Raw genomic sequence first — 20,641 nt, 5'->3', positions numbered from 1 at the left:
TGCGTCGGCTGCGTCGGCTGCGTCTCTGAATTGAGGTTCAGTGGTGAAGGGAGAATGGAGATAATTTTGGAGCAGCACTAGGAATGGTTCATGGATGTCATGGCCAAAGAGATGCTCACTAAGAAGTCCGCATTTCAAGACCAGATCAATTCTGACCACTGTATTAGGGCCATGCAAGATAGGTAAATGGAGGTCACAGGGTGGTATCTCAGGGATTTGTATGATGGTAAAGATGGGCTATGAAAAGAGGAGCTCAATGCCATTTCAGGACCCAGTGAATTTGCTGAATTCTATAACAGGCTCAAACAAATAAAGGAATTTCATCAGAAGCACCTAAATGATACCCGTATGCCAATATCAGTGGAATTTGAGGAGCTCCCAAAGGTTCAAGAGAATCCAAGTGAAGAGACACAAAACTTGGTGGAGTTCACAGATGAAGAGAGATGTGGTTGTTACCTTGATCTCCATGACTGTTACCTCAAGTACATTAACATGAAGGCATCTCAGAAACTGGATTATACCACATACCTGTTCATCTTTGACCAGTTGTTTGATTCCTAAAGAAAGGAAGATTGCAGAGTATAAGAGGTACCTAGAGATGCTGCATGAATACCTTCAGGAATACACAGACAGAGTGAAGCCCCGCCAGGATCAGAATGAACTTTTTGGGAAGATTCAGACTGAGTTTGAGAAGAAGTGGGAGAACGGTACCTTTCCTGGATGGCTGAAAGAGACAAGCAGTGCCCTGAGCCACGCTGGAGCCCATCTTGACCACTCTGCATTCTCCTCCTTGAGGAGTTGGCCTCTCTGGGTCTGGACAGGTTGAAATCTACACTCTTAGCTTTAGGCCTGAAATGCAGCAGGATCTTAGAAGAGCGAGCACAGAGGCTATTCAGCACCAAAGGAAAGTCCCTGGAGTCACCTGACACCTCTCTGTTTGCCAAAAATCCCAAGTTAAAGTGTACCAACCAAGACACTGAGAGAAACAAGGACATTACTTTCGTAGAAGCCCAGATCTATGAGTATGTAGAGATTCTTGGGGAACAGCGACATCTCATTCATGAAAATGTATAATGCAAGCAAGTAAGGACAAGAGATGAGCAAGAAGAAGAGGAGGAAGAGCAGATCAGTGAGAATGAAAGTGAAGATAAGAGAACAGATCATTTACAACCCCCAAAACCTGCCTCTTGGCTGGGATGGCAAACACATTCCCTACTGGTTGTATAAGTTTCATGTCCTAAATATCAAGTACAACTGTGAGATTTGTGGAAGCTATACATAACAAGGGCCCAAGACCTTTCAGTGGCACTTTGCTGAATGGTGTCACGCTCATGGCATGAGGTGTTTGGGCATCCCAAAGACTGGCCACTTTGCTAATGTGACACAGATTGAAGATGTTGTCTTCTTGTGGGCCAAGCTGAAACTGCAGAAGGCTTCAGAATGATAGCAGCCTGACACCGAGGAAGAGAGGAAATGTTGTGAGTAAGAAGACGTATGAGGGTCTGAAAAGACAAGGACTACTCTAGTGTTCAGGGTTGTAGCTCAGCTTTTAGGCCTGCCCAGGCTTCCCTGAGATCTGCTTTTTCTATTTCCCACAACCAAATGCTCTTAAAGACTTTACTACATGGTCTTATGGTCTCGCATGCATCTTGTAGAAATAAGGCATGTTGGCAGATTGCAGGGCTGAGATGTGTTTTACCTTTGTTTTATATTTAAAAAGATTCTGTTGGAAAAAATTTTAAAAAATGAAAAATAAAGCTCATGTGGAAGATCTATCCCAATGTGACAGTGCTGAAAGGGGAGGCCCTGCCTCATGAATGGATTAACCACTAATGGGTTCATGGGTTAATGGGTTATTGTGAGTGTGTGCTGTTGGCTTTGTAAGGAGAGCACATGAAAGCACTCTTGCCATTCTCACCATGTGATACCCTGCGTTGCCATGGGACTCTGCACAGAGCCCTCACCAAGAAGAAGACCCTCACCAGATGTGCTCCCTTGACCTCAGACTTTCAGCCTCCAAAGCAGTAAAAAAAATAAATTTCATTTCTTTATAAAGTACCCAGTTTTAGGTTTTCTGTTATAAATGACATAAAATGAACTAATACTGATTGGGTAAAATGCTTTCTTTTGTATCTTTTGAGATGATCATGTGTTTTTTCTTTATTCTATTAGTATGGTGTATTCCATTCATTTTTTAAAATGATAAACTTTATATTTTAGAGCAATTTTATGTTTACATAAAAGATGAGCAGAAAGTACTGATAGTTCCCATGTGTCCTTTCCCTCTACCACATTCATAGTTTCCCCTATTAGCATATTGCATTAGTGTGGTATACTTGTTAAACAATCGATGAAATATCAATACATTATTATTAACTAAAGTCCATAGTATAGGGTTCATTCTTTGTGTTGTACAGTTCTATGGATTTTGACCAACTCATAATGTCGTGTATCTCCCATTATAGCATCATACTGCCCTGAAAATAGTTTTACCTCTAAAAATGCCCTGTGCTAAACCTATTGATATCTCTCTTTCTTTCCATAAGACCCTGACAGCCACTGATCTTTTTACTGTCTGTGTAGGTTTTCTTTTCCAGAATATCATTAGTTGGAATTATACGGTATGTAGCTTTTTCAAACTGACGTCTTTCATTTTGTAATATGCATTCAACATTTCTCTATGTCTTTTTGTGGCTTGATAGCTCATTTCTTTTCTTCACTGAATAATATCCCATCGTATGGATGTATCACAGTTTATTTATACATTCACCTATTGAAGGACATCTTGGTTTCTTCAAAGTTCTGACAATTATAAATAAAGCTGTTATAAACATTCATGTGTATATTTCTGTGTGAACATAAATCTTCTACTCATGTGGATAAATACCGAGAAGCATGGTCACTGGATCGTGTGACAATACTATGTTTAGCTTTGTGAGTAACTGATAAACTGTCGTCCAAAGTGGTTTTACAATTTTCATTCACACCAATGATTGAATGGGAGTTCCTGTTTCTCCACGTTCTTTTCAGCGTTTGGAATGGCCAGCGTTTGGATTTTAGCCATTCTAATAGGTGTGTAATGGTATCTGATTTTAATTTGCAATTCTCCAATGACTTATTATGTTGAGTATATTTTTATATGCTTATTTGCCATCTGTACATCTTCTTTGGTAAGATATATGTTCAAATCTTTTATTATTTATTTATTTGTTGGTTGGTTGGTTGGTTTATTTGGTGGCTGGCCAGGATGGGATTCTGAACTCTTGACCTTGGAATTATCAACACCATGCTCTAACCAACTGACCCAAATGGCCAGCCCTTCTGTTAAAATCTTCTGCCCTATATTAAATTGGGTGTTTTATTTTCTTATTGTTGACTTTTAAGAGTTCTTTTTATATTTTTGCATAAGTCCTCTATCACACATGTCTTTTGCTAATATTTTCTTTCAGTTTTAGATTTTCTTCTCATTCTCTTTACAGTGTATTACACAGAGCTGAAGTTTTTCATTTTAATGGAGCCCAACATCTATTTTTTCTTTCATGGGTCATACCTTTGGTGTTGTACCTGAAATATTTTTGATGTTGTATCTCTCATAAATATGTGGGTCCCACAACCCACTCACTCTACTCCTTTTGCCAGTGCTTGTCTGGAATTTAGCCTCTGCAACATGTAGCTGTAGGGAAAGAAAAGTGCTGGCAGCCTGCCCCTTCCAGAAAGATACCATAGCCCTCACCTGGGAGCTGGGGGAATGGAAGCACTATATTCTTGGCCACACCCACCTGGAATCGAGTTTTCGTCATGCTGAACTTGATGGCGTCTCGCCAACGCCATCATCTCAGGCTTTGGCCATTGCTAGTGGAGGATGTCATCTGCCCAGGGTTTTTGGTTCTGAAGGGTGGAAAGGTGAGATGGAGGGTAGCTGGATCCAGTCAGACTCCTCAACAGTGAGGACACCTGCAGATTACCTCATTCATTACCTGGAAAGCAAAAGTGGGTATTAATAGTCTTTTTACCACATTGTAATTTGGTCCTATGTTAAGAAAACATATTCTATCTGTCAACATGATTTTGATTCTACTCCGTATGAAATAATGACCTCGGCATAACTAATAAAGAATATTGGAGTTATTCCTCAGCTTGGGTCACATATCGTATTTGTTAGAAATGGTGGAACCAGTGAAAAATTGATTATTTTCCATTTGATTTCACAGATGAGGAAGAAGGAGTCATCATTCACGTTCCCTCAGATAGGTATTACTAATTTTAAAACACACCACTTTATAGATAAGAGAATTGTGACTCATGGAGAAAAGTTAACACACAGCTTGTAAATTGCAATACTAGGTTCCAAACAAGCCCGGTGTTCTTTGCAAGTTATCTAAGCTGCTTTTGATAAGAAACAATGTAGAATGAAATGAGGTCAGGAGGAAGGGTGTGAGTACTGACCTTGTACTTCCTCAACAAACTCGTAATTCTTTAATAAACTTTGTTCAGTTCCTTAAGCATGGCACATTCTTCTTAACCAATAAACCTTTTAAACTCATGCTTCTTGTTCTATTCCTGGAATTGTTTTATCTCCCTCATCCTTTGCCTGGCTCTTTCTTACCTCTCAGAGAGGTGCTCTCTGACCACACTGTTTACACTACCTCCCTGTCTCAACCCTGTTATTTCCTATCTTTGCTTCCACGTTTCCATCGAAACACTTCAATTTGCAGTTATCTTTGTCTGTTTACTCTTTTGTGTGTTTTCTTTTTTTTTTTTTGAAAAAAAAATCTGTTTGTTTGCTTGTAACTGTTGTTATGAGCTTAAAATCATAGGGAGAGCAAGGAACTTACCCATTTTTTTTTCAACTTTGTGCCAGTGTTTCCTGAAAGGCACAAACACATATTTGTTGAAAAAAATGAGTAAACGTGAGGCTCAGTGGTCAGAGAAAAGACAGGGAGAGGAGTAGCAATTTTAGAGTGCTGCGTATGTGTCAGTCATCATGTGACTCAACATAAATGCAAACTAGGCATTGTTGTCTCTTTGTTTGGATGGAGAATCTCAAATATGGTCACACAGCTAATAATTGATGTGGACTGTAGTCAAGCCAAGCCTATCTTTTTTTTTTTTTTTTTTTGTCTTACCTCACCAGCTTCAGTGGAGGTCCATATTAGCAGATTGTGCAGACAATTTGGCTTCCTGATGTTGGATGCAATAATATTTCAAATACACCTGGAGATTTTAGGGAAATGGTTATATTGAAAATTTCTTGAGATATTTAGCCAATGTAGTCCTAGACACATTGTCTGTCACAAAGGAAGCCCAGCTAAACTGCCAGCAACTGAGAGAATGAGAAAATATCAAAGTTTCCTTGGGCCAAATTTATAATATTCTATGCACTGTGCAAACAGCATCATATGATTTCTTGCTTAATCAGTGTTGGGTTTTTTTGTGTGTGTGTATTAAATTACTTTATTTAAAGAAATAGTGCAAATAAAAGAACTTAAGTGGACGTTTTGGTAAAATTTGTAGAAAAGGTGAAGGTAGCCCTAACATCTTTTAACCTTTGTAATGAAATAAGTATACTAGCTGTCAGTTTCTCTCAGGTAAGGAAACTGAAACTCAAACAATGTGTAATCTTCCAAGCTCACTCAATTGCTGGGTGGCAGAAGTACTCTCTGAGGCTGGGCCTCACTTTAGACCATTGCGTGGCTTTGCAAATCCCTCTGGGTTGTAGTGTTACCAGTGTGAACTCATGGACCCATGGCAGCTTGGTAGCCATAGTTTTTGGAGCCCCTGATGACGCGATAGTTGCATGCTGTCTGTCCATGTGACCTTTTTAAATTCTCTGTACAACTCTTAAGAGGTGGGTGGTGGTGTTTTTCCCATTCGAAAGATGGAGATCCCAAGACTCAAGGGGACCATCATTTTATACAAGAGTATGGACAATTGTGAAGGTTTATTTTTCAGAGCATGCACATTTTCTCTGCAAGATGGCTGGGGGTAAGGAATGTTGGGGACAGTAATTTCATCATTTTTAGCCTGACCCCACATTTCCAAGCTGGAAGAATAAGCCAGCCAATGAAAGTTCCCAGAAGCAAACACAGATGGAGAGCAGGTGAGGAAGGGGTAGATGTTCTCTACCAGAGAACGAGCTGGAGCTATTCAGGTGGGGTATGTTAGTGGAACTGAGTTAAGAGTGATTAAGTCCTGCTTCTCTGGTATGAGAAAGTGAAACTTGCGGATGTCAGAACAACATAAAATCTATAAGCACTTTTATACAGTGACCCTGCAAAAAGGAAGAGGTGAGTTGAGATAATGCTCCCAAGTCTGTGGGCAGAGGCTGGGTCCCACCTGAGCTGTGCTGGATGGAAAGATTATTAGCCCAGGCATCTGAAGGCCTAGAGGGAAGGCCTCTCTAAGCCTCAGTTTCTTCATCTGTCAAGGGGGATAATGATACCCATCTGTACACTATCCAGAGCTTTAAGTGGAATGGACTCAGGACTGCTGTGAGCAGCTCTATGGACTTGTATAGCCCTGTTCACGGGCTGTCATTGGCTTCAGTGTTCCCACTGATGGGTGGCACTGATTGAGATCACACACACTAGTAACAACCGCAGGATCAGATACCCCCACAATATTATTGATAGATGGCCTTGGAGAAAAACACCATGGAATGGGGTGAGGATTCCAGGAGTAAATTAATAATCAGCGGGCATCTCTTTAGGGCCTGATGGTCTCACTTTGTAGACAGGGAGCTCAGGACCAGCTGGATAACTTATGTGTTGCGAGGGGCAAAGTCTGAATTCAGATCCTGACCTTTCTGGTTGCCTTTGGCCCATTTGCCTGGATATTGAGTGTCCGCAGCCTGCTACTGCAGCAGACCTCCCAGTGCTGTTATCTCAAGGGCAGTATTTGTGGGCCCTTCAGGGCCTCCATCTGTGGCGCGGGGAGGCCATGTGCGAAAGCCTTCACCCACCTGCATCCCTGTGGTCTGTTCCTGTGCCCGTTTTTCTCCACTGTGCCCTGCCAGGTGGCTGGAGCAAGAGGTAACTAATGTGTGGTACACATTCTGTTAGGGAGGGATTCTGTTAGGGAGGGAACCAACTTTGTTTAGAAAAATGCTGTGCTATGCAGCCTTACGGAAGATGGTGAGGAGAGGAGAGAACAAGAGATGGCCAGAGGCTCTGCATATAAAAATAACTTAAATTTTGCCTTCTCCAGGAGACCAATCCTGACTTTCCTATTTGATCTTGACACCTGAACCCTCAGCACAGTGATGCCTTATCCTGCTCTTTCTCTTTTTGCCAGAGCAGTCACCACATTCTGACTTCCCTTGTAATTTGCTCATTTATCACATTTATTTTTGCTGTCTCCCCTCTAGACTACACTGCAGGATGGCAAAGGTCTTTGTCTCTCTGTTCATAGATAACTCCCAAATACCTAGAGCAGGCCTGACACATGGAAGGTGCTCAAAAAGTGTTTGTTTCGTGAATGCATGAGTTTGAGGAAGGAAGAAAGCTGAGCCACAAGCTGAGGTAGCAAATGGTCAAGTGGTATTTTCAAAAGCAGGGAACTCCAAGGTTTACATGCAGGCTAGGGATATTAATGCAATGTCTACCCCTCAACTCCAGTATTCTTGGCAGAATTTGTCCTCCCTGCCCCCACCGTGTGTGTGTGTGTGTGTGTGTGGTGACAGGACAGTAGAAAGATGAGGAGGGAGGAGAACTCAAATGCACACTCAAAACCAGGAGCACCTATGAGGCTTCGGTTAACCTGACCCGGGCTCTTACCAATGGTAGCTGCCCAAACCGTCATGAGTGCAGGAGGTGGCAGCAGCCACTGCTGTGGGCCCCTTACCATAAGTGTAGAGCACGCTGCTTCACTTTATGGCCCTTGCACTGCACTGTGAGGCCTCACAGCAGGTTTGCCCTCATCTTGGCAGGAGGACCCTGAAACAGTGAGATTAAGACACTAAGCCCCTTTCCTGAGCTGCATGGATCCCATGTGGCCTGATTCTGAGTTCTGACTCTGCTCCAGCTGTGTGCCCATGGGCAAGTAAGTCTCTTATATGTTTCTTTTGTGCCTTGGTCTACTCATCTTTAAACAGGGCTATTCAAGGTGACTGTTTTAGCAGGTTGGTATAAAGCAATGCTTATCACTAACAGGACATGGAATTGATTTGGGGGCCACAGTTCACACTGGAGGATGCAAGTGACACACTTTGCTCCTATGTACATTTTGCCATAGGTAGGCCTTGGCATATACCTGGAGGCCTTAGAGAGGACACTAACTGCACAGCTGCCAAAGGGTTAAGGGTCCTGCCATCCTATAATAGGGCAGGGCACAGTCTGACCGTCAAAAGCCTTGGCCCATCTGATCCAGAGGCCCCTCCCCGGAAGGCAACTGTGCTTTCTGATTGTATGGCCACCTGCTATTTAAGGTCTTTCGCACACCTGCTGTAACCTTCCACTGGGATCCACCTTCTGCAGGACAGTCTCTGGGCCACAGCCAAAAGGTGAGGGGACTACAAGGCTGGAGTCTGAGACCTGGGAGAAGCTGAGGCCAGAGGCAGAGTATTCAGGGCCAGCTCCAGTCCTGTCCTGGCTGGGGTCCAGGATGCTCTCGTGACTCCGTCTCCTTCGGCATTGCTCTCTGCTGTCTTGTGCTCAGGATAGGGAAGGCTGGAGCGGAGGGAAGATGTGGGCTGGCGATGTGGCTTGCTTGTTGTTCTGCCCTCTGTCATTCTGTGTGGCACTGTGTTCTTATGGCCTTTCTGAACTCTGGCTTCCCTGTGTGTAGGATGTCAGCCATTGTGATAGAACCCTGTCAGACTGCTGAAAAGATTCAGCGATAGAAATTTGCAAGTGGTAAAAACTTTACAAAGAGGTGTATAGATGCTACTTTTTCTCATGTTCCATAAAGGCTCCCTGCCTTGATCCCCAGGCTTGCTGCTCCCTCTCACTCACAGAGGTGGTGAGCAGGGCCCTGGGTCGCACTACAGGGTCACCTCCAGGCTCTGCCTCTAGGCTGTGTGCCCCTGGGTCAGGTCCTAACCTCTCTGGGCCTCCATCATTTCCCTCTGAAAATGAGGCTGATCTATAAAATGAGGTCTGTGCTATAGGGCTGAGGTGTTTTGTGCTTCTTAATCACCTGTAGTACTTAATGTGCTGTTGCAATCTCTTCATCCCCACTTCTTTCTCTCCCTTCCCCTTCCCCTTCACAGTAATAAGGCTTGAGAGGCCCTTCCCAGGGGGCTTGACCCCTGAAACTTTCTGCCTATCAAAGAGAGAGACAAACAGGCTTGGAGGGGTGACTGGGCATCTGGGGATGCAGGGTCCAGTGCACAGCATGTCTGCTACAAGCTCCAAACCAGATATACTTTATTTTTCTCCTTGGATCTCTAAATGGTGGGGCCATTGGGATAATATAAGGGCTTTTTTACCCCATTTGCACTAGTTTTTCTTTCTTTTCACCAATCCCTAATAAGTCAACCAGGGGATCATAGTACAGTGTGTGTGGTGTGATGTGTTTGTGTGTGTTTGGTATATGTGTGTACAGTATGTCTGTGTGTACGACATGTGTGACATGCGGTGCATGTTGTTTGTGTATGGTGTGCATGTGTGTGTGGTGTGTCTGTGTATTTGATGTGTGTGGCATGTGGTATAAGTGGCACATGGTGTGTGTGTAGTGTGTGTGTGGTATGTATGTATGTGTGTGGTGTGTGTGTGTAGTGTATGTGTATATAGTGTATGTGGTGTGTGTGTGGCATATGGTGTAAGTGGCATGTATTGTGGTGTGCATGTGTGTGGTGAGGTGGAAGGAGGGGCTGTGGCTTCCAGGTGAAGGTCAGTTGTGCCTTAGTAAATAGCAGCTAACATGGTGCAACCAGGCTTTGTAACTGGAAGGACCCTGAGTGGAGTTTTGGTTTGGGCCTTATAAGCTGGATAAGCTTGGGCAGCTTTTATTATCCATCTCACCTGTGGAGTGGGGATGACAACCTTTATTATAGCAGCACTGTCCATTGGGGCTTTCTGCAACAATGGAAATATTTTGTACCTGCCCTGGCCAATACAGCAGCCACGAGCAGCATGCAGCTACTGAGCACATGGAATGTGGTAGTGGACTGAGAAACAGAGTGTTTCATTTTATCTAACTTCAATGAAATCAACCTTCAATAGTCACCTGTGGCTCATGGCTACCTTTTATAGGGTAAATGAGATAATGATTAAGAAGGGCTCAGTGTAGAGCCAGACACTTGCTCTCTATGCTGCTGTGATACACAGGCAAACTGAAATCCTGGGAGCTCTGATTTAGGATCCTAATTAATATAACGTGAGCAATCTTCAAAGGTCTAACTCAGACAATTTGCAGTAGAGGAACATGAGGCACAAAGAGATTGGTGACGCACTAGTCAGAAGTGCATGGGGCCTCTGATTCAGCTCTGCAGGTTGAGCACGTCCAGGCCTGGGATTCTGGGAGTCATTATCTGTTGGAAGGCAGTGTGGAGTGGTGGTTAGGGGCCTGAGCCAAACCTCAGTTCTCATATTTCCAGGGAGCTGAGACTTGACTTTGAGTGCATTACTTAACTCTGATGCTAATCATAGGACCTACCTGCGAGGATGGATGAATAACTCAAATTAATACATGTAAAATGCTTGGGATAGAGTAAGTGCTCAATAGGTGTCTGCCTCTTGTGATGGCGGTTGCAGCAACAGAACCCGTAAGGGCAAAATATGAATGCAGCCAGATACCCACTACAGGACAGACATTGAGCACTGGAAGAGGAGAGGGGGTCGTGACTGCAGCCCGGATCTTGCTTTTTGGACCCCATCCTCAATGGAAATGGAAATCAGTCTGCTTGCCAATTTCATGCCTGAAGTGGCTGTACTGGAAATGGCCCTGGGCTGTGTTTCATATCTGTGTGTAGATGCTTCTACAGGCATTCGAGATTGGGAAGACTTGACCTGTGTAAGGGCAGAGTGGAATTTGCATTACGGCTGTGTGCTCCCAGCTCAGGATCCTGATTCTTTCTGTCAAAAGGACAGACTGAGTGCGGACTGAGGTTGCAGTATGGTTAAAACCCCTTGGGGATGACAGGCAGTTCTCCAAACCCTGGAGCTGCCTTCTTTGTGTCTCTTCAGGCTCGAGGTTCTGTGGCCCCTCGTCCTCCGGAGAAGTCAGGTCCTGCGCCATGAAGGGCATCCTCGTTGCTGGTGTCATTATAGTACTTGCTGTTGCAGCTGTAGGTGAGAGAAGCTATTAGCCCCACTTTGGGATGAGGACCCCTTATTCCATTTCACCAGAGTCTGCTTGCTCTTGAAGTCCTGCGGCCTCTCATGTCAAAGTGTGATCAGTGGAAACCATGAGACTGATCTGTGCACCCTCCACCTTCAGTGGGGCCCACTCTGCAGAGCTGGTCAAGGTTGGGTCTCCCCATTGGGGAAAGGTGAACAGTGGGGAGAAAAAAATGGGGATGGCTTCATCTCACGGCATCAATTTTGGGAATTCCCAGAGGGCAGGGATGCCATCTTGACTATGTCTTTTATCCCTAAGTGGGCACAATACTTTGCCTAGAGTACATTCTATAAATGCCTACTGAATATTGACCAACGTTGGATATATCTTGTCTTCCCAGAATCCCTGGACTGTGTGCAGTGTAATTCATGGGCAAACTCCTGTGCCAACAGCCGTGTCTCTGAATGTCCCTCAACTGACATCAGCTGTATCAGTTCCTCGACCAACTCTTCTCTGGGTGAGTCTGGGGGTGCACGTGGCTCCTGCCTCTGGGACCTGTACCAGGCAGGAGCTGGAGAGGGTGGCCAGGGAGGAAAGGAAGGCTGAGACTGGGCCAGGCTTTACAGGAAGGGGGTGGAGGTCATGAATGTGATTCCCAGGAGAAGCAATGAATGGTGGACATGAGCAGGAGTCAGACGGGAACAGAACCAGGCAAGCAAAGCCCCTGTGGTGCCCCCGATTAAAGCCTCGTTCTGGATACATATCAGTGGATGCGAGAAGCTAGGGCAGCTTTTAGTTCACTGATGAGGCTGGCTTCATTTTTCTCAATGTGCTCCTGAAATTTCTCAGTTGCAGACTCCAATTTGCTCCATTTTTCTGGCCCTTTTTTTCTCTTGCTCAGATCAAATATACTGCTTCTAGATCAAATATACTATCGTTCAAGGCTTCCTCACAAGGCGTTTGGAGCCATGATTGAAACCGCTCTCTCAGAGCACTTAGATTTCTTCTTAACTTCTGAAAAATAGGTTTTTTCAAACATACACAAAAGCAGGAAGAAGAGTATAATGAGCTGACAGGTAACCACAATGTGGTCCTGTGTTAGCAGCTATCAACATTTTGCTTTTTTTTTTTTTTTTTCTCCATATGCTTTTTTTTATTTCTCCAAATAGACATACAAATATGAATGTTCTTCAAAAAGTTCATGGAAAGATTCATATTATCTTTTAATTCTATTTTTCCACTAACCTTTTGAAGTACCCTTGTGTAAATATATCATGTCATTTCCCCCATAAATACTTCACTATTCATCTCTGACAAGGTCTTTTTTTTAAACAAAAAATAACGTGACTAATATACCATTATCTCACCTAAGAAAATTAACAGTAATTTTTTGATTTATTATAATACTCAGACCGTCTTAAAAATTTCTCGGTTGTTTCAAGGATGTCAAGATATAGTTGATGTATTGGAAGCAGATTTCAAACAAAATCTCCACAATAAATTCTGCCATTAGGTCTGTTAAAGTCTAATTTGTTTTATAATAGCTTCCACTGCTTTTTTTGTTTAATCTCTTTGATTTGTTGGAGAAATGGGGCTGTTTTTCTTGTAGCTGTCCCATATTCTGGCTTTGAATAATTGCTTCCCTGTGGTGTTATTTAAGTCATTTTCTTGTTCTTGGTATTTCCTGTAAACTGGACCAATGCTGTCCAGTAGTACTTTCTTCAATGATGGAAATGTCTATATCAACACTGTTCTATACAGTAGTCACATGTGGCTATTGAGCACTTGAGATACGGCCAGTGTGATTGAGAAACTTAATTTTAAATTTTATTTAATTTTAATTAACCTAAGTTTAAATTTAAATAGGCACACATAGCTAGTGGCTACCATATTGGATAGGTCTGGTCTAGAAGCTTGACTGGATTCAGGTTCAATTTTCAGGCAAGCTGTGTTGTGGACATGATATTGCACATAAGGACCATCATGCCTGTTTAATTATTTTTAGAGGTGTTAAACTAATTAGTGGGTTCAAGGGGTGTTGGATTGAACCATTCATTTCAGACTCCCTGTCAGCCTTTTGCCTCTGTGTCTCTTGCACTCTCCTACTGAAGGAAGAAGCTACCTGATGAGAAAGAATTTCTTTTTTTGCAGGAAAACCTCTCCAGTGTCTCTGAAACTGCACTGAGCCGAGGTTGCATTTTCTACCCTTGCCTGAAGTGGTATATTCAGCATCCGTACCCTCCCGGCAGGCCCTCTTTGCCAGGGGCTGACAGTCTGTGTTTGCCTTTGCATAGGGGGAGCCATCAGGTTGTACCAGAATAGCTTCTGCTCTGCAGAGAACTGCAGTGAAGAGACAAACAATGTGGCCTTCTCTATCTACGTTTCCGATGAAGAACACTTCCACTTTGCAAGCCAGTGCTGCGAAGAACAGGAGTGCAGCACCTCCGACAACTCCTTGGGTGGGTGATGGCTGTGAGGTCACCCTTCCTGTGTCCTCCCCATCCTAGACCTTCCTCTACCACCTGTGCTTCTTGCTCTTGGGTGACTATCTCAAGTCCAGGCACTTCAGTGCACAGCTGGATAGCATTAACATGTGACTTAACAACAATTATGTGAGAAACTAATGGGGCAAATCAGCACGCACTACTACCCTGCTGTCCTCATTTTTCAGTAAAGACAGACATTACAAGTGTTCCACGCTGTGTGGAAGGGACATTAGATGCTTATTCGTGGTTCTCAAACTTTGTGATTTCAGGCTCTGTTAAGACTCCAAAAGTTAAAAGTTATTGAGGACCCCAGAAAACTTTTGTTTATGTGGGCTCCATCTAGCAATATTCACTGTCTTAGAAATTAAAGCTAAGACAATCTAGAAATCTTGACTAGGTCACTAAAAAACAGCAGTAAAAACCCACCACACATTAACATTAATAACATTTTTACATAGAAATAACTATATTTTCCAAAACAAAAATATTTAATAAGACTAGTGGCATTGTTATTATGTATTTTTGCAAAGCTCTTTAGTTTCTGGCTTAACAGAAGACAGATGGGTTCTCATATTTGCTTGTGCATTTAGTCTGTTGCAGTCTTACACATCATACAGCCTCTAGAAAACTCCATGGTACACTCATGACAGAAAGTAAAAGAGGCAAATATCTTAGTATTATCATGATTATTTTGACCAAGTGGATTCCTTGAAAGGGTCTCAGGGACTCAGGGGTTCCTAAAACACAATTTGAGAACTGCCGATCTAGACCAAAATGGCAAAGTTCATTGGTCATGATCATAAAGCACAGTTACTTAGGAGAAGAGCTGGTCAATATGATATTCCCACTCCTAGTCATAATGTTAAATAATGGACTGTGTTCATCTGTTCAGAGCAAGATTTAATAAAAACCCCACACTTGTTGGCTAATGTTCAGAATAGCTGGCTAATGTTGACATTAGCTCAAAATCTTATCTTTTCCTCCTCAGTCACTATCCCAACACATTTATAAATGATAGTTCTTAAAGAGTAGGCAGCCTGTAAGGGCAGGTCTGTGAAGTTTTATATAGTAAATGTTTTGGTGGGACATAATGTCTTCCAAGGCTGGATCTGAGTTTCCCAAGGATGCTATTGCTCTGTTTGCAGGATCTCTGGTGGCCTCTTCGCTTGCCTGTCCCTTTCCTCCTAGGGAAGTTCCATGTTCTCTCTGATAACACTCTCTTGAGTAACAATTTCTTTTTCCTACCCAGCCCCCTCACTGGGAGATGTATCCAGCACCGCAGAGTGCCCTGCCTGTTATGGATCTAACGAGAGTGTCTGTCTTGAGAACACACAGACATGTCATGGAGAACAGTGTGTCTCTCTAGTTGCAGAATTTAAAAATGGTACGTCTTGGAGTTCCAATTCCTTTGTGTGACTTGAGTTGAAAACATGTCAAGCCTTGGTTCATAAGTTCTGAGTTAACACAGAAGGGCAGAGGACGGTTGTGGGACAGGGGGGATAAGGGTGACAATGCCTTTGAGATAGAGAGGCTGTTGATGCAGCCTTAATCTGGTTGCTCTTTCTGCCTTCTTAGTCCAGAGCTCTTTCTTCTTTGCTGCCCTTTTCTTGAACCCCGTTCTCTGTGGCTTGTACTCAAGCCATGTTTGTCTAAGTGTATCATGCACTCCTGATATTCACTACTGGACTAGCTAGCTGCCATCGTTCTGTAAGTATGGGCAGGTGCACCTTTTATTTCCTTTTATATCTACATTTGTCTTCTCTACCTGTCACTGAGAGATGTAGGCTATGGCACTGTGGGTCACCTGGCAGGAAGAGTCAAACTGGGCTTTTCCACGAAAGCACTTTGATAATAAACTGTTATAAAATACAAATTTCTAAAATTTGCCTAAATATTTAAAGAATAATACATTTATTAGATAGGGTAAGTTAATTGCTGTTAAAGAGCAACCTCTAAATCCTATGGCTCAATGCAATAGACCTTTATTTCTTGTTCATGGAGCAATTCATTGCAGAGTCCAGGGCATAAGCTCCTTCCATCTCGGTAGCTCTGGCCTCAGACACCCAGGACTTGGCAGCTCTGTGCTGTATCTTTTGCATCTCACCAGAAGGGGGAGAAGAGAGGGAGAGGAGGAAGGCAGGAAGGTTTTCATAGATCAGGCCTGGAAGTGTAAGCATCATTCCCTCTCACATTCCTTTGGGACCAGTCACAAGGTCATCCTGGCTATAAGGAAGGCTGGAAAATGCAGTCTAGTGGTGACCCAGAAGGAAAGAAAGAGACATGAAGCGAAGATGAATGACTAGCCAGCCTCTGCCAAAATATGGCTCAGAATAATGAGTTTAGGAGCACCAACACCCAGATACAATTTGATTTCAATTTTTATTAAATGCCAATTGTAGTTTCAGAAATCAATGTTTAATTGTAATCATGGATTTTTTTTTAGTGGGGCCAAGCACCACACTTATCCTGAACTTCTTTTTACTTTTTAAAAAATAGACTTTATTTTTTAGTGCAGTTTTAGATTCACAGGAAAATTAGGTGGAAGGTATAGAAATTTTCCATCCACTCCTGTCTCCAGCCATGCATGCATAGCCTCCTCATTGTCAACATACCCCCAGAGCAGAACATTTGTTACAATGGATAAACCTACACTGACACATCATTATCACCCAAAATCTGTAGCTTACGTAAGGGTTCACTCTTGGTGTTGTACATTCTATGTGTTTGGACAAATGTATAATGATGTATATCCACTCCTGTAGTATTACGCAGAGTACTTTCACTGCCCCCAAAATCCTCTGTGCTCCACCTATGCACCCTCACTGTTCTCATCTCTTGACAGCCACTGATCTTTCTGCTGTCTCCAACACTTTTCCTTTTCTAGAATGTCCTACAGTTGGCATCACACAGTATGTAGCATTTTCAAAACGGCTTATTTCCCTTAGTAATATGCATTTAAGACTCTTTTTACTTTAAAAATCTCTGGACTATCTACACTGCTATGATTTTTAATTCTAAAGTTGTGTCCAAGAGCAACAATGGCATAGGAAGGACTTTCTTTCTCATCCTGTTCCCAGGTGTCTTTGGGTGTAAAGGATGGATTTTTTTGTCCCCTCCGAGTCTGGCTTAAGCTGAAAGCCAGAAAAAATCAAAGCCATTACAAATGTAGTTTTTTTGTTTATTTTTGTCAAAGATCACTTTTTTTAATGCTGTAGAGCCAAGAAACACATATCTCTAACTCATTCTAACTCAACCTCCAGCAATGATACTTGCTATAAAATGAGTTCCTTTTTTCATGGAGAGTTGGAGCTTTCTCACTCCTAGTTAGCAAGTTTAGAGTCCTATGTGAACTCAAATTGCAGCCCTGCCTCTGACAAACAGTAAGTGGAATCACTTTACCTCCTTGAGCCCCTCTGTCCTCTATGAGCTGTCTGTCTGTCAGGGTTGTTTGAGTTGTAGCCAACTGAGCCTAGGGACATATAGTAAGTGCTCAGTAAAAGGTAGCTGCTATCATACCACATCCTCTTTGCAAATGCCTGAGGCCTTCTTCTAGGACCTAAATCTCAAAATGTGGTTTAAACACAGCAGAACTTAGATTTAGGGTAGAGACAGCCATAGTCTCTCTACATGTTTTCCCCTCTTCTCAGGGAAAGCACATGCAGGGAGAGCTCAGATGCAGGGAGAGCTCAGGTCCAGGGAGGAGCTGGGACTGAAAGCAAAGCCTGGAAGAAGGGGGGGGAATTCAGACTGCTTTCGCCCTTCCCCTTAGAGATCAGAGGCTGCCTTCTGAGCCTGTCCCTGGCTTCTTCATCTGCCAGCAATGCAGTAACACAGGAGAGGCAAGATCGAGATCCAGCTCTGGCCCCCACTTTTGAGCTTGGGCTTGAGATCCATCTCATGGTGCCTCAGTTTCCTCTGGAGTTAGGTGGAAAAGGGGGTCTGGGCCCCTGACTTTCATGGTCTCTCTGTCATTACAATTTGGTGTTCTTAACCCTGGGCTCCTTCCTCCTAGGCACATTTGATGAGTAGACCAGTGCTTGCAGGTCTTGAGTTGCCAAGCAGCAGGCGGGAAGCAAAGAGCAGGTGGGGGTGGAAGAGTTAAGGGTTGCGTGGAGTCCTTACTTTCTCCTTTGCATTCACAGAAACTGAGTCTAGGATTCTCGTACTGAAAGGCTGTTCTAACATCAGTAACTCCATCTGCCAGTTCCTGTCTGCTGGAAACCAGACAGTCGGAGGGGTCATCTTCCAAAAGTTCGAGTGTACAAACGCCTCCTTAAACCCCACTTCTACACAGCCTGGAAATGCCTCCTTAAGCCCCAGTTCTAGTCCGGCTACAAACACCCCTTTCAGCTCCACTTCTGTACTGACTACCACCCCCAACACAGGCTCCAAGGCCTCCCTTGCCTCCTTGGCACTTGCCACCCTCCTTCTGTTGGGGCTGCTGTTCTGAGATCCTGGTCCTGTGCCCCGCCCAGCACCCTGTGGGATGCCACCACCCTTTTTGCCCTCATCCCTCCCCATTTAACTCTTAATGAGTGGGAGTCACAGGACCTCCAGATAATGCCAACAGCTGTGTTGTTCTCCATTATTAAAGCATCGGTTCACTTGCTGGCCCAATATGTCCTGATATGTTCTGGACTGGGCTTCATTTGAGCCACTTTCCAGCACTTCCCCACATGTTCAAGCTGGGAATGGAGTTCTTGCCTTCAAAATCAGTGCACGTTTGTCTTTGGGCTCAGAGGACATCCCAGCTACCTGCCCACGTTTCTTCTAAGAAGCTGACCTTTTGACCTTGCTGACATCTGCTTGCAGCCCTGCACCTCTGGGGACCAACGTGCCACCATCCCCACCTTCGTACACAGGGTATGCCCCTGCCATGCCCCATAATGCCCTCTGTTGACCCTGGCACTAACACAGAAGCTCCAGCAACCCTTTAGTCTTGTCCAATATCTGGCTCTTCAACAATTGTCCTGGCTGTGGTCAGAGGCCCACAGTGAGTGAAGAAAACAAGAACATCATCTCTGGGTCCTGTCACCGAGGGGCCCAAAGAGGGTGTGGAAGGGCTGCTGAAGATAGGCATACTCCCACTACCTCACCGCCCCAGGCAGGGGCAACTAGCAGTGGTGGGCTCTGTGCACAGACTAAGGAGGTTTCCCGTAGCCTTGTGCAGAGTGGAATGTGACTATGAGCCCCAGTTCCTCCCCTTAGGGATCTTACAATCAAACACAGAGTTGTTGACTCCATATGAAACATCCAGGAAGCAAGAAAACCATTCAATCTAATATGTACAAAGGTACAGGTTTATTAAATAAAGTGGGCCTAGAGCTGGACTGGGAAGAATGGTTTGGTTGGTGTAATAAAAAAAAAAATTAAAGGCATAAACCAATGTGGGTCTTTATTGTTTGGGACGTCTGACAACTTGTCAAGAGTGAAGTGTCAACCAAAGCAAGATGACCACCTGGTTGAGATTTTTTTAAAAAGAGGGTTTATTTGAGAGCTCACTAGGACTATAGCCCAGACACAGGTTCAAGAGGCCTTGAAAATGGGCTCAGCAGAACCAAGGGGTTTGGGCATTTAAAGGAAAAGGACTGTGCAAAGGAGGGGGCAGTTACAAAAGCTGTTTGCCAAAAGTTGTAATTGGTGCTAGCGTATTTTAAGCAGTCTTGTCCATACGGGATTGGTTGTAGCAGTAACTACTAGGTAAAAACTAGTCTTAGGGTTACAGCAGGCTGTTTCATATCTGTGTTTGTAAAAATTCCTTCTTGGAGCAGCTGCTCTGTTCCCGCAGTGCTTTTTCTTCCTGGCCCCTCAACTCCAATTCTACTTTGGGTGTGACAAGAATGACCCAATTTGTATAACCAACTTTCACAAAAGCCATCCTAAAGGCCATCTGATGGTAATTCATCACATTCATGCTTACTTATCGATTTTAGCCTTTTATTTTGAAACACATTTTTACTAATGTCCTTTTTCTGGTCTACAATTCAATTCTGTGCATTTAATTGTCATGTCTTCTCTGTCTCATACAATCTGTGACAGTCCTTGAATCTATCCTTCAAGACCTTGATAATTAAGACTATTGGGCAGTTATATTGTAGAATGTCCCTCAATTTGAACTTGTGTGAAGATTTCTCATAAGACTGAGGCTATACATTTTTGGCAAGAATACTATAGCAATGATGGTCCTTGTTGTAGTATTCTTGTCAAGAGGTACACCATGTTGGTTTGTTATATTACGGGTGATGTTAACCTTTTTTTTCCCTAAGTAATAGACTTTATTTTTATAGCAGTTTTAGGTTTACAGAGAAATTGAGCAGAAAGTACCGATAGTTCCTATATCCTTCCCACATACACAAACACAGTTTCTTCTATTATTAACATATTACATTAGTGTGGTACGTTCGTTACAATTATGAACCAATACTGACATATCATTAACTCAATTTTATATTAGGGTTCCCTCTTTTTGTTGTTCTATGGGATTTGCCAAATACATGATGTCGTGTATTCACCATTACAGTATTGCACACGGTAATTTCGCTGCTCTGAAAATCCTCTGTGCTCCACCCATTCAGCCCTCTCTCCTCTCCTGAAATTCTGGCAACCACTAATTTTTTTCCCCATTACCTCAAACATTTATCATTTCTTTGTACTGAGAACACTCAAAATGGTTAAGATGGGATCTGGCAGGTTTCTGTACTGTAAAGTTACAATACTTTTAAAAATAATGGTTATAACAAATAACAAATAATTGTGCCACTATAACAAATAAATCTTAGTAAAAAAATTGATAGTTTATTTTTCAGTTACTTGAACTCCAAATATATGTTCCTGGTTGGGCAGCTGTTCTGGAGAGCTGTCTTTCAAAAGTAAGGAAGGGGTGGAACTCCTTGGATCTCACGGTTTTCCATCCCCCAGGACTCCTGGAACTCTTA

The 20,641-nt window shown here is 43.3% G+C and overlaps 1 protein-coding gene and 1 pseudogene across 1 annotated transcript; both read left to right on the top strand.

The window, feature by feature from the left end:
* Positions 1-90: 90 nt before the first annotated feature.
* On the top strand, positions 91-1,526 carry LOC134374727 (splicing factor 3A subunit 3-like; annotated as a pseudogene).
* Positions 1,527-11,176: 9,650 nt separating this feature from the next.
* LYPD8 (LY6/PLAUR domain containing 8) lies at positions 11,177-18,156 on the top strand. The gene is made up of 5 exons (XM_063094723.1): positions 11,177-11,231; positions 11,621-11,737; positions 13,515-13,679; positions 14,956-15,090; positions 17,849-18,156. Exons 1-5 carry the CDS (start codon positions 11,177-11,179, stop codon positions 18,154-18,156), a joined length of 780 nt encoding a protein of 259 aa, XP_062950793.1.
* Positions 18,157-20,641: the final 2,485 nt, after the last annotated feature.

The sequence above is a fragment of the Cynocephalus volans genome, chromosome 4 (assembly GCF_027409185.1).
Source record: "Cynocephalus volans isolate mCynVol1 chromosome 4, mCynVol1.pri, whole genome shotgun sequence".
NCBI lineage: Eukaryota > Metazoa > Chordata > Mammalia > Dermoptera > Cynocephalidae > Cynocephalus > Cynocephalus volans.
This window is presented reverse-complemented; position numbering and strand designations above follow the sequence as displayed.

Bases quoted from the DNA above. Each gene is read 5' to 3' on its own strand.
- LYPD8 (XM_063094723.1), top strand. From the start codon at position 11,177: ATGAAGGGCATCCTCGTTGCTGGTGTCATTATAGTACTTGCTGTTGCA. The intron at 11,738-13,514 runs GTGAGTCTGGGG...GCCTTTGCATAG, and splicing joins CTCGACCAACTCTTCTCTGG to GGGGAGCCATCAGGTTGTAC. The intron at 15,091-17,848 runs GTACGTCTTGGA...TTGCATTCACAG, and splicing joins AGTTGCAGAATTTAAAAATG to AAACTGAGTCTAGGATTCTC.